Source organism: Eumetopias jubatus, unplaced genomic scaffold, assembly GCF_037043125.1.
Source record: "Eumetopias jubatus isolate StellerSeaLion01/CBP00866 unplaced genomic scaffold, mEumJub1_p1.0 scaffold_11, whole genome shotgun sequence".
Lineage (NCBI taxonomy): Eukaryota > Metazoa > Chordata > Mammalia > Carnivora > Otariidae > Eumetopias > Eumetopias jubatus.
In genome coordinates, this window is record NW_028274817.1 from 32,385,150 (window position 1) to 32,399,174 (window position 14,025).

The 14,025-nt window shown below is 34.0% G+C and overlaps 1 protein-coding gene across 5 annotated transcripts in view; it reads left to right on the top strand.

The window, feature by feature from the left end:
* The window catches only part of LRCH2 (leucine rich repeats and calponin homology domain containing 2), a 96,935-nt gene that overhangs the window by 39,854 nt on the left and 43,056 nt on the right, over positions 1-14,025 (top strand). For all 5 annotated transcript variants that reach the window (XM_088028938.1, XM_088028939.1, XM_088028940.1 and 2 more), the window contains exons 6-11: positions 2,643-2,776; positions 7,799-7,886; positions 8,195-8,306; positions 8,494-8,591; positions 8,689-8,747; positions 10,665-10,772. In XM_088028938.1, coding sequence (XP_087885064.1) covers positions 2,643-2,776; positions 7,799-7,886; positions 8,195-8,306; positions 8,494-8,591; positions 8,689-8,747; positions 10,665-10,772 — 599 coding nt within the window. The remainder of the gene's footprint in view (positions 1-2,642; positions 2,777-7,798; positions 7,887-8,194; positions 8,307-8,493; positions 8,592-8,688; positions 8,748-10,664; positions 10,773-14,025) is intronic.

A 14,025-nucleotide genomic window follows, 5' to 3' on the forward strand; every position in this document is an offset into this window, starting at 1 on the left:
CTGAAAATATGAAGGTCTGCAGAATGTCTAAGGCAGTGCTGTCTAGCAGAACTTCCTGAATTATAGGAACGTTCTGTAATTTGTGCTCTCTGATACCATTGCTGCTTGCCACATGTGGCTATTGAGTACTTGAAATATGGCTGGTGTGACTAAGGAACCAAAATCCAGATGTAATCTTATTTTGATTAATTTATAATTAAATAGCTTCATGTGACTAGTGGCTATCATCTCGGACACGACAGGTCTAAGATTTACACCCTCAGGTTCTTGACCTTAGCTCTGCAGCGACGTAACTGGCCCTCACTTGCCTTAGTAGAAGCCTGGGGTTTATGCAGTAGTAGAATAGGTAGGTAGATTCTCTCAGATTCTCTCCCTTGGCTCAGCAGCCAAATGACTATTGCTCTTTGCCTCAGCAGAATATTTTCTTGGTCATAATACTGTAAATACTGGATTTTGATTTAATGAGAAATTGTGACATAGTTATAATAATAGCAAAGATACATCTAGTGCTTCCTGTGTTCCAGGTGCTATTGAAATGCTTTACATGCATTAATTTATTTAATTCTTATAGTAACCCTATAAAACAGGTACTGTAATTATACCTCATTTTATATATGAGGAAACAGAGGCATAGAAGCTAAGGGACTTATTCAGTGCCACATAGCTAGCATGTGGTACAGCTGGTTTCAAACCAAGGTAGTCTGACTCGAGTCCACGCTCTAACCACTATGCTGTGCTTCTGAAGGAGGAAGTTGATGGGGATTGAAGATGGGACGATAGTATGGTGTTGATAAGTGATTAGTGGTGGTAGTGGTAATGTAAGAAATCTAAGTCCTCAATTTCCTTGGTAAGACCTCAATTAAGAAGATCTATAACTAAAAAAATAAAACAGTAGAACCATGTTACTGATAAATATAAAGGTAAGTAGCAGAAAACCAACTAAAAGTTGATATGTGGGGACTAGGTCTTGGAGATTGAAAGGGGTAGAATGGGGGGTTAATTTTTTATCAGGTTTATAATTCTCTTTGATTTTAAAACTGTGTACATGAATTACTACAGTAAAAAATTTATGAAAGGGGGCACCTGAGTGGCTCAGTCGGCTAAGCATATGACTTCAGCTCAGGTCATGATCTCAGGGTCTTGGGATTGAGCCCTGCATAGGGCTCCCTGCTCAGTGAGGAATCTGCTTGTCTTCTCCCTCTGCCCCTCCCCCTCCTTGTGCACCTGTGAGCTCTCTCTCTCTCTCAAATAAATAAAATCTTTAAAAAAATTTACAAAAGGAAAGAATTCACCAGTATTTAATTTGATAATGAAAGATAATTATTTTTTGTTTTATACAGATAATGGGGTATGTTTTAATTGGTGGTATATTTATATTCTAATAGCTCAGAAGTTTTTCCTTTTAAATGAAATTTTTCAGTGGTCAGGTCAGATTTGATATCTATTACAATTATCTAAGAAACATTCTTCCTTTATACCAGGAATGATAATTATCTTTAAATGTACTTTTCTTACTGTTTTCTTTGTTGACTATTTTTGCATATATTTGTAGGTTATGTGAGCCCATAAAACAAAACATTTTTGATTATAGTTTTCTTAACTTTTTTTTAAAGTAAGTTCTACACCCATCGTAGGGCTTGAACGCATGACCCCGAGATCAAGAGTTGCATGCTCTTCCTACTGAGCCAGCCAGGTGCCCTATGATTATAGTTTTTGAGAAATATTTATATAATATTACTCATGGTGACTGCAGTTAACATTTGTAAAGCTGACTTACTGTTTTCTTACTGCTCATTGTCTTTTTTATATAGACTACTTTCTTTCACATAGTATTTTACCCCTTATAATTCCTTTTCTTCATCACCAGTGAAAATAACTTTTCAGGATATTATCTTAGTTGAATTGGCCATTTAAAAAACTTTTTTATTCTAACTGGCCTACTAACATGCCTTTCAACAAATTAATTTTTCCTCTATTTACTTTCTTTTGATTAGCTCTCTTGCAGTGCTTAGACCAAACAATTTAGTGTTTCTAATAAGATTACCTTTTTTTTTTAAAGATTTTATTTATTTACTTGAAAGAGAGCAGGGGCAGGGGGAGGGGTGGAGGGAGAGGGAGAAGCAGACTCCCCACTGAGCATGGAGCCTGATGCAGGGCCCCTGGGACCCGGGACCCTGGGGTCACAACCCGAGCTGAAGGCAGATGCTCCACTGACCGAGTCACCCAGGTGTCCCTGACAAAATTACTTCAAAGAATGACATGGGTTATTTTTTTTCTTGTTGTCATCACTGCAACAAATATATTTCTTTTCACTTTTTTCTAATAAAAGCAACTTTTATGAATTATAGATTTTATATTATTTAGTGGTTATTGTACTTTTAACAAGAACACTTTAGTGACATACAGAAAAATTAACTTATTTTTTTCTAGTAAGAATAGAAACAGCTAAAGAATTTTAGTTGGTATCACTGTCAAATGTTTTCATAAAGTGTCAGCAGTGCAAATTCAAATATGTAAAATACCTATTATGATTGTGATGTCTCAGCATAATTTTAAGGTTATTAAAATATGTAAATAAATTGGTAGGTGAAATTTATATTTGGACCTATATAATTAAATCTACTTTCTCAATTATTTGACAGATATGTTTAAAGGGTAAAGTACACATATTTAAATACTTAAATATCCAAGCATGTTGCAGAATGGATAAGAAACCAGATTCTCTGGATCTTCCATCACTGAGTAAAAGAATGCCCTCCCAGCCTCTCACGGACAGGTAATGTAATATTCTTACAGTCTCATCTCATGATTGGTGTCTTCTCTGTATGTAAAAGGTATTTATTAATCTTGAGTGTACTGAATATATTTAGGTTGATTGGCCCAGTGTTAAAATCAATAATTGATTGAAGTGAAATCTTACCATCATAGAATGAACCTCTTTGATACTAGAATAAATTTGGGATTTTCTCAAAATATTAATTGTACTAATATTTTAGTAGTAAAATGTAAACGTTTGACATTATAGTACAGAAACACTGATTTCTCAGCACTCGACAACTGTTAATTTACTACTATAATCACTCTGTTGTACTAATCAGTATTGTAATAACTAGCAGAATTTGACTTTGAACTGAGGTTAGTGGAAGAGCAAGACATTTTGGGGTACCTTTCTTCTTCATATTCTTTATGTCTAGACCAAAGATGATTTATCATTGATATTCTGTATGATATTGATACTCTGTATGATATGAAAATCTCCTGAGATTTTGAAATGGTAGATTTGATTATCTGTTTTTAATCCATCCTTTTGGGATGTAGGTTGGTCTGAAAGATTTTATGGAAACATAATTCCATCCATTAGTATTGAAAATAATTTGGAATGGGTTGAGACTACAGAAAGGGAGATTACACTCTTGCCTAAAATGTTTAAAGGTTTGTCATTTTATTTGTGCCAAAATTTAGACTAATTGGAATGGCAGTATTTTAAGTACTGTTCTTGAATTCCCAAATAGGACATTTTCTTGAATATTTCTGTTGCCTAAGTAGAATTAAATATCTAAACATTATATTTAATTCCTAAAGATTGATTTGTTTATTATGAATGATAATAGACCAATTATACAAAAACTAGACTTTATTCATACTCTAAACTTCGTTAGTTTGCTTTATATTTATTTAAAAATGAATTTACTTGAGTAATGGCATTCATTATACTAGTCATTTATTTATTTTACAAATATCAGTTAAAAAAAAAACAAGTATCAGTCAAATGCCTGCTGGCAGGTTCAGGGTATGTTTTGTTGAATGATGTACACCTTGGTGTTGGCCCTCATGGAGTCCACAGTGTAGTGGAGGAGTCAGTCAGCAAACAAAGCAAATAAATAAAATATACATACACACATACAATTTCAAAATTGTGGCGAGTGCTGTGAAGGAAAGGAACATATTTCAGGAGTATGTTCAGGGAATGTCACTTTGGGAAGGTGAGGTTTTAAGTCAAGACCTGAAAGGAGAAAAGCTAGCTGTGTAAGGACTAAGGGGAAGAGCGTTTCAGGCAGAAAGAATGACATGTGCTAAGGCCTTAAGTTAGGAAGAAACTTGGTGTGTTAAAGAAACTGAAAGGCCAGCCTGTTTGGAGCAGAGTGGCTGAGGGTACAGAAGTACAAGTTGATTTTGAGGAGGTAGTCAGGGATTTTGAGGAGATAGTCAGGGCTTGAGGTAAGTCATGTGGGTGCTTTGGAGGCTGTGGTAAGGAGTTTGACTTATAGTACAATGGGAAGTCAGTGGACAGTTACAGGCAGGGGAATAGCATGATCTGATTTATGTTTTAAAAAAGAGCTGTTTTGGATCTTATAATAGGGAGAATAGATTGGAAGTAAACAAAAGCAGAAGCACAGGGACTAGTTAGGTTGTTGAAGTACTTCCAAGAGATCAGGGGGTCTTGAATAGGGTGACTGCAGTAGAGATGAAAAGGAGTGGACAGGATTGAGACATATTTTGGAGATGGTCTCTAGCAACGATGTCCAATAGAAATGTAATATAAGCTCCGTATGTAATTTCACATTCTTGTAATCCATTAAAAAAAGTAAAAATGAAACAGGTGAAATTAATTTTAATAATATGTTATTTAGGGACACCTGGGTGGCTCAGTGAGTTAAGCGTCTGCCATCGGCTCAGGTCATGATCCCAGGGTCCTGGGATCATGTCCCGCATCGGGCTCCCTGCTCAGTTGGGAGCCTGCTTCTCCCTCCTCTCTGCCTGCCGCTCCCCCTGCTTGTGCTCGCTCTCTGACAAATAAATAAAATCCTTAAAAAAAAAAAAAGTTTAACCCAGTATATCCAAAATATCATTTCAACATGTATTTCATGTAAAAATGTTAGTAAGGTATTTCATGTTCTTTTTCTTTCTATTACATCATTTAAATCTGGGGTGTATTTTTATTTATAGCACATTTCAATTTAGACTAGCCACATTTCAAGTGCTCAATAACCATATATATATATGATAGTGGATACTATATAGGATAGTGCAAGTTAATAGAGTTTACTTAATGAAGTGACTCTTGGGTGTGCTAATTTCCTACTCACAGCCTGTATTGAACTACTTAGAACTAATTCACGTATGCACTTTCCACTTTTCCACTCATGCCTGGCTTTACGGTTCTTACTACCCAGAATAGCCTTCCATGCCTTGACTATTTTGTAAACTCTTATTCTACATAGGTAAGCATTATAGTAGTTAAGTATATCAACTTTTGGAGTCAGATATATATGCCCATGAAGCCCTTCTCCAGCTCTTGATAACTTTATGTCCTTGTATCATAACGTCTCTAGTCCTTAGTTTTCTTTTATTTATTTATTTATTTATTTTTAAATTTTATTTTATTATGTTATGTTAGTCAACACACATTACATCGTTAGTTTTTTTGAGGTAGTGTTCCATGATTCATTGTTTTCTTTTTTTTTTAAAGGAACCAGGCTTCTTTTTTTTTTTTTTTAAAGATTTTATTTATTTATTTGACAGAGAGAGCAGGAACACAAGCAGGGGGAGTGGGAGAGGGAGAAACAGGCTTCCTGCGGAGCAGGGAGCCCGATGCGGGGCTTGATCCCAGGACCCTGGGATCATGACCTGAGCTGAAGGCAGACGGTTAATGATTGAGCCACCCAGGCGCCCCTCATTGTTTTCATATAACACCCAGTGCTCCATGTTTTCTTTTATTTAAAAAGGAAAATAATCATATGGATGCTGTCAGGATTAAATTAAATAATGTATATAGAGTACTTAATACAATGCCTTACCCATACAGTTCCTCAACAAATAGCTTATTACTATCATTGTCAACTATTACAAATACACATATATTTTAGTATAGTACATGGATATATTATTGTGCAGTGGCGTCAGATGGATTTTGCTTCTAATCATGGTTTAACCTCTTAATTCCTCTGTAGCCTGTGTAAGTTATTTAATCTCTCTGAGCCTGTTTCTTTACTTAAAATGTTAACAATACCCACTTCATAAGCTTGTTGTGAAAATTAAATGTGTGCTTGGCAACTAGTTCAAGAAATGATATTCAGTAAATGTTACATTTTTGGGGGGCACCTGGGTGGCTCAGTCGGTTGGGCATTTGCCTTTGGCTCAGGTCATGATCCCAGAGTCCTGGGATTGAGCCAAGCAGAGAGCCCGCTTCTCCCTCTCCTGCTCTCCTTGCTTGTGCTCTCTCAATCTCTGTCAAGTAAATAAATAAATAATCTTTAAAAAAAATGTTACATTTTTTCCCCTGGGAAGTTAACTTTTATAAGCTCCATTATCCTCATTTGTAGAAAGAAATAATGCATAAATTGCAGAATATAAGGATTATAAATAAAATATGTGTACCTGGCACAGTAGCTAATACAGTGTAGACACAGTAAATGCTAGCAAGTATTGCCTCTCTTTATCCTTCAAGACTAAGCTCAAATGCCACTTTCTTGGGGGAGGCCTTTCCGAAACTTACCAAGAATTGATTTCTCTTTTCTCATAGTACTTTATATTTACCTTTGTCATAGTCTTCAAAATATATAAACATACTTCCTCTCTGGGCTGAGAGCCCTTCGAGGCCAAACATTTTTTAATTCATCTCATTTCATTTCAAGCATTCATAGTGCCTGGCACTTACTTGGTAATTGCTTACCTGAGTTTATTGATACACTCCTGAAAACTGTACAGATCAGTATTTGGGGAAGAAATATAGCATAGTGATGAAGATCAGGGACTTTATAGTGTTAGATTCTTGGGATCAAATTTAAACTGCCATTTGTAAGTTGCGGGTCATTGGGTAACTTGTTCAATCCGTCCTGGCCTCTGTTTCCTCACCTGCAAAATGAGAAAACACCAACCTGCTAGAATTTGAACAAGGCATGTATGAGATAAGATCTTTAAAGCACTTAGCCTAATCCTGGCACATAAAAAATGGTCTATATAGAATATATGCAAATTTGCATGTATGTAAATTTGCAAAGTAAAGTGAAAAATACTTTACAACCTGGGTGGCATACTGTTGTGTAATTCAGAAATTTGTAAGGACAGTTCAATCGTCATACCAAAACGATGACTTATTCAAATCTTTGCTGATTTTTTTTTGCATTTTCTCTTAATTTTTGGATGGGCATTATTTATTAAGCTAAAGCATATTTTTAGAGCTAATGAAGAGATTATGAATTAAAGTTAAAAAATATTTCAACATTCTGTGGTGAAATTTGTTAAACCAGAAAAATAAAAATGTCTTTCATTAAGTTTATTTTCTAGCAGGATCCTCTGCTTTTCTGTATCTCTCAGGAGAAGTAATAGGTTATTGTTAACAATTGACACTTTAAAGATTTTATTTATGTTTTAGAGAGAGGGTGTGTGCATGCACACACACGAGCTGGATGGGGGAAGGAGCAGAGGGGGAGGGAGAAAGAGGGGGAAGGAATCTCAAGCCGACTCCTCACTGAGCATGGAACCCTACGCGGGGCTGGATCACACAACTCTGAGATCACGACCTGAGCTAAAACCAAGAGTTGGACACTTAACTGACTGAGCCACCCAGGTGCCCCAACAATTGACACTTTACAACAGAGCACATGCAGGGAAAATATTACATGAGGGATATGAATAAAATATTTTATAGGAAGATTTCTGATATTTTCCCTTCATGTTCTTAAGGATTTTAGACATCAAGAGAATATATTCTCTATTATCTAGGGAAATTTTAGGTCATGTCTGTATTTATTTAAGAAGAAAACCCTAATTGCCCTTAGAATTTCTATTTCCATAGTATGGAAGACTTTTATCCGAATAAAAATCATGGCCCTGACTCTGGAATTGGAAGTGATAATGGAGAGAAACGATTATCTACAACAGAAGTGAGTCTTTTCTATTGCTGATCTATTTTATTTTAAAATTTTGTTAGAGTTTTGAAATAGGTAGACACTTGCACACACTTGATTGTTTTTGCTTAAAAATATTATCATTATTACATTTTATGACTTCAAATGAAAATAGGACATGCACATTTTTAGAAGCAGAGCAGTAAACCTTAACATACTAATTTTTGGTTTCAGAACTGGAGATGTAAAGCAGATATTCTGCACATCCTATGTGAAATTAAAGCAATTTAATCCTATTCTATGTTTAAAATGCCTCATTTGTACTTTGTGCTTATTCCTTTCAGCCATCAGATGATGACACAATCAGCCTTCACTCTCAAGTCTCAGAGTCAAATAGAGAGCAGACATCAAGAAATGACAGTCACTCAATAGGAAGTAAACCTGATTCTCAGAAAGGTGATTCATATGGCACCTGCTATTTTTATTTCATGTATATTGCCCTTATTAAAAATGCATTTTGAAAAATTATAGTATCTTCGGCCAGTTCTTTTATTGAGAAAATCGACTATTATTCTAAACAATACAGTATGAAAGCCTACTGTTTACTATTTATATTTCCTAACAAATATTAATCTTTAATTAGACCAAGAGGTGTATGATTTTATTGACCCTAACACAGAAGATGTAGCAGTTCCTGAACAAGGAGATGCGCATATTGGATCATATGTCTCTTTCCTTAAGGTAAAGAAAATTTTGAACAAATACTAATAACATATTTTCTTTGATCTCACAAAAGTACACCACATAGATTTAAAATTATAACTTTCTTTTATGTAAGGGGAAAGAAAAAGGTCCTGAGAAATCTCAGAAAAATGAAGAATTGGGAGATGAAAAAAGGTAAGCACACAGGAATTCTCAAATTGAAATGTTACTTATACATGAAATATTTGTTAGGTATTCCTACTTGAAAGTGCTTTGAAAGAATATAATTTTTGGTTCATTTACCTGTGGTGTTCAGATAGTTAATTTGTAACTACTTCATTTTTCTGCATTCCTCAATTAAACTGAAAATTATAGTAAGCAATTAAGCTGAGTATAGTATATACATTTCCCCTGCCTCCCAGAAGTATAATTCTCCTATTATTATTACCAAGGAGGACTGTACTTTCACATACATTGCTTCATTTGAGCTCTTTAGCAACTCTTTAAAATAGATGATTTTTTGCATCATTTGGCCCATAAGGAAACCGACCTGGAGTTTCAAGTGTCTGGAACTCAGGTCTTCCAACTCTTGGTCTAATACACTATAACATCAGACTGGTTATAGTAATTTTAAGGGTATTTATCTCTGTATTTTATTAAAATCCTTCTACTTTGGATTTTTTCTGCTCATTTATCTTATGAAATGATGGAATATGACTTGCGATATTCAGTCACTCCTTAAAATTGCTTTGTAGCTGCAGGAAGGAAGGAGGGAACATTTGTTGAATACCTACCATGTACCAGGATCTGTGCTATGTGTTTTCCCATGTTTCTTATTTATTTATTTATTTATTTATTTATTTATTTATTTTTTTACAGTTTTTAATTTTTTTTTTTTAAGCACTCTCTACACCCAACATGGGGCTGGAACTCATGACCCCGGGATCAAGAGTAGCATTCTTTTCCAACTGAGCCAGCCAGGTGCCCCAAAGATTATTATTATTTTTTTTTTACCTTTTATTTATTTAAGTAATTTCTACACCCAACGTGGGGCTTGAACTCATGACCCCACAATCAAGAGTCATATGCTCTTCCATCTGAGCCAGCCAGGTGCCCCTCATGTTTCTTATTTAATCTTCAATAAATGCTGCAGGGTTGATACTGTCCCTGTTTTTACAGATGAGGAAGGGGAAGCTTGAAGACTCTAAATTTTCTTGCCTAGAACCACTTAGTGTCCACTAGAACCTAGGGTGTGAACCTAGCTCTTTCTGATCCCTAAGCTTTTCTCTTTTCTTTACATTGTGCTTCCTCCACATGACCTCACTGGTAACTTTTTAATCAGTCATGAATTAGTCATCTCTGGTACCGCATAAGGTGGTTCATTGCTTTGTCTTGTACTCTTTATATTTCATTTTTCTCTTACTTTCTCACCTTATCTCATGAAGACAGTGGATTGAGTGTCACAGTGGCATACAAGATATGGTCAAGATACAAAGTCTTAGGATTTGATACTGTGTTTTAAATGAAATACCTTTGGGATAAGATTACTAGAGTTTGGAGAACAACTTAATTAAAAATTCCTTTGTTCTCTTTGAATGATTAAAAATTATTTTAATGAGCATTTTCCTGCAAATTTGCCAATCTTACTTGGACCTATTTCGCATTTCTTCTACTCAAACATTTTACATGGAGATTTTTAACATCATGATGAATAAACTGATAAAAGTTTAGTGGTTTAGTAAAATTTTTATAACATTTGATATTTATAAAGACAGGCATATTAGAGCTTTGCAGTTATTACATTCAAGACTGGGGAGTATACATTGTTAAATTACACATTTCAGCAATTACAAAATAATACAGTTTACTTTGTTAGTCATTAATTATATTAATATCACCAGTGTGGTACATTTCCTATTGAATAGAAGATATATTTTTATATTCCTTAAATATTCCTTATTTCTTATTTTAATGTTTTAAAAACAAGGACATTAGGATTATTAGCTTTTTACATGATATTAGAAATGAAAAAATGGTTTCTATTTCTGGAAGCTGGCATTAAAATATCATCTGCCTTACATTTTGGATAACCATGTTTGTGTCACCTTTCAGACTTGGGAAAGAACAGTTACTTGCAGAGGAAGAGGATGATGATTTGAAGGAAGTAACTGATTTGAGGAAAATAGCCGCTCAGTTACTGCAGCAAGAGCAGAAGAACAGGTATTTTTTCCAGTAGTGAGATTTAAATAGGCAGACTTTATAATCATTAAATGATTATTCAAAGATTATCAAATGAAGTTTCCAGTACACAGTAGGACCATCTTAAGATCGATGTCAAGGGACTAACTACTAAAAGACAATAGGAAATAATTAGGAGAGAAGTGTAAAGTTATGTACACAATTGACAAATACTTTATATTCACATGGTCATTTTATTTAATTATTGTGTAGGTGTCTCTTTTTTATTCCTGTGTGCTATATAATAAGAACTGATTTATTGATACTCATTTTAGCTCACAATAGCGTTAGATACATTATGAGCATTTCTCCCCAAGTACATGTCATGTGTATGTAGTGCACTTTTTATCAGATTCCAGATTACTTGGGGTATGTGTAAACTCCTTAGAATTGAATGGAATTTTATAATGGTTGATTAAATCAACATGATGATTGGTCACAGGTTCACTTTGGTTTGTTCCTTGGTCAATGATGATTTCTCCCTCTGGCTAAGCTTTCCCCAGATACATGCCATTGGTGATAAGGAAGACGTATGAATGAATATAAAATCAGTGCAAGTCCATTTTTAATACAGCAGAAGTTCTCTGTGCTGCTGAGGGTCAGCTATTATGCCATCTTTATGTACTGAGAGTACTACATTTATAGTTTTGAAATAATAAAGAAGATTTGAGTTTTTTTTGTTCGGAGAAAATTAAAAGAATAATTTTGGTGCATTTAACATGGGTAACTAATAAGTACTTTACTTCTCTTAACCAAAAAAATGTTTGTGGGTCACATGACCATGTTTTGGAACGTTTAAAATTTAAGTACATTGGCATTTGCTTTTAGATATGCTTTGAAAAATAATTACTATTGAAACTTACCAAATTGCAAATGTCTGGTTTTAAGGGCCACTATTTTTTTTAAAATAATTACTAAATATCCTTTTTTTGTACAGCTATAAATTCTACACTTATAGAATTAAAAACCATACTAGAAAATATCACTCCTCTTTATCCCTTCTTTAATGTATCCTCATTCCCAGTTCACGTTTTTCTTCTACCATAACTTTCTGTCACCCTTTTCTGTGAAATTTATTTTCTAATCTTTTCCTATGATTCATTTCTAATGGACCTTTTTTTATATTGGCTACTTGTGAGGTTATGTATGTTTTTCTCCCTCCAGTATAATCAAAGTAATTTGGTTGCCCCCATGGTTTAAGAGGCCTGATGAAGCAAGCCACCACCTGCTCTGTTTAGCTTAAAAAATAGTTGTTTCTCTCTCTTCTACCCAACAGGTGAAATAATTGTATTTATCATTATGAGCAGAGAATACTGATTTTAAAAGTACCCACAGCAATATTTATTTCTCTGATTAGGTTAAGAATTGTATTTGAGTGTATAATTCTAGATTTTAACAATGTCATAGATATCATTTCTATATTTTTCAGTTTTCTATTATTTTTCATCTATTCCTATAACTTGAATTATTCTTTTTAGCTTTGAAACAACATCGAATGATGTTTCATAGGTTTTTTTTGTGTGTGATAGTTTTGTAATCTGTACAAAATAGTGCCTAGCACTGTGCCTTGTACATGGTAGGTACTCAGTAATACTGTATTAGTTAATTGCTTGCTTGAAGATGAGATTAACAAATTTAAAGCTAATAGGAACCATTAATTTAGTTATGTTCATTCTAAATAACTTGTTATTTTTTTAGATGTGTGCAAAATAATTTCTCTCTGATGTTTCTCTTCATCAGCTTTTCAGATGTTAGCACATATGAATATAGATCCTTTAAGATAAATATTAATATGCAGTGACATTAATGTAATAATTATGTCTTATTTTGGAAGCCTTAAAATATTTATGATATCTGGTCATAATGTAAGGAGTACATTTTACTTTTAAAATCTGTAATGTATAGACAATTTAAATTAGATCCTTGGCCAGTTCTGTTCTGTTAGTGACTGAACTTAAACTGATCTCAGAATTTTTGTATGCTGAATCTAGCATTTTCTTCACTAAATAATCTCTTCCCTTCTTCTAAAATATGTTGCTGTTGCCCACATCTCTTAGACGTAGATAATTAAAATTTTTGTTTGCTATTACAGTACTTGATTTGAGTGAGTCCAAAAAAATCAAAAGTAATCTTCTATAAAGATATATCCATCCCTTAGAGGATTTGATGTTAATTCTACCTTCTCTGGTTATAGATTTTTCTCTTTCACACTGTATTGTGTTTTAGGTTCCAACTTTATTAATGAAGAATCTGAAATGCTCTTTAAAATTGCAAGTCAGGGATGCCTGTGTGGCTCAGTCGGTTAAGCGCCCGACTCGATTTTGGCTCAGGTCATGATCTCAGGGTCATGAGATTGAGCCCTGAGTCAGATTCCGTTGCTCAGCATGGAGTCTGCTTGAAATACTTTCTCTCTCTCTAAGTAATAAATCAATAAAATCTTAAAACAAAATAAAATAAGATAAAATTGTAAGTCAATCAGGAGTTATAACATTTCATTTTAGGTTTTAACACAGTCATTTTAATGTTTTTGCTTGTTGTTTGTCTTGATTTAAAATGATTTATGTGGAGTAAGATTACCCTCACATATCAGAAAGTACGACCTAGAACTCCTACTCTGACTGTATGTTACTTAACTGTTTTTAGGTAGCAAATAGTTGAAGGTAAATACAGTGTTAGTTTCAGCTGAAAGAAGCCATGCATGTACTCCCAAATTAAAGGCAATTAAAAAACTGCTTAGATTGAGTTTGGTGATGATTTTCTTTTAAAGCAGCTTTGCCAGTTGGTTAGTTCATACTATTCTTAAAGGTGTCTTTTATTCTTTAAGTAAGTTTATACTAGTACTTGGTGGATGAAACTACCCTAGGAAAATAACAAGAGGGTATTGCACAGAATTAATAGTGAAAAAAGGTGGGGAAGGAGATGAAATAAATTATCAAATAGATAACTCACAAGTGTTCAAAGTCTGAAGGCCACTTTTTAGAAGACTGCTCCCTCTTTGTCTGAGATGCATAGATTAAGCTACTTTGTTTTGACAGTTTATTGTTGAGTTTTTAGAAGCTAATCTTTACCCCCCCTTGTTAAAATACTGGAATATTTCTACTTGTATTTGGGTGTATTGAAGTCCCTCTGAGTCGATGAAGCTCCTTATATTAAAATAGCTATTCTGTTAGTTTTTAATCTTCACTGTAATTTGGGAAATTAAAAAAAAGCTGTCATCTTAAAAAATTATCTTAAT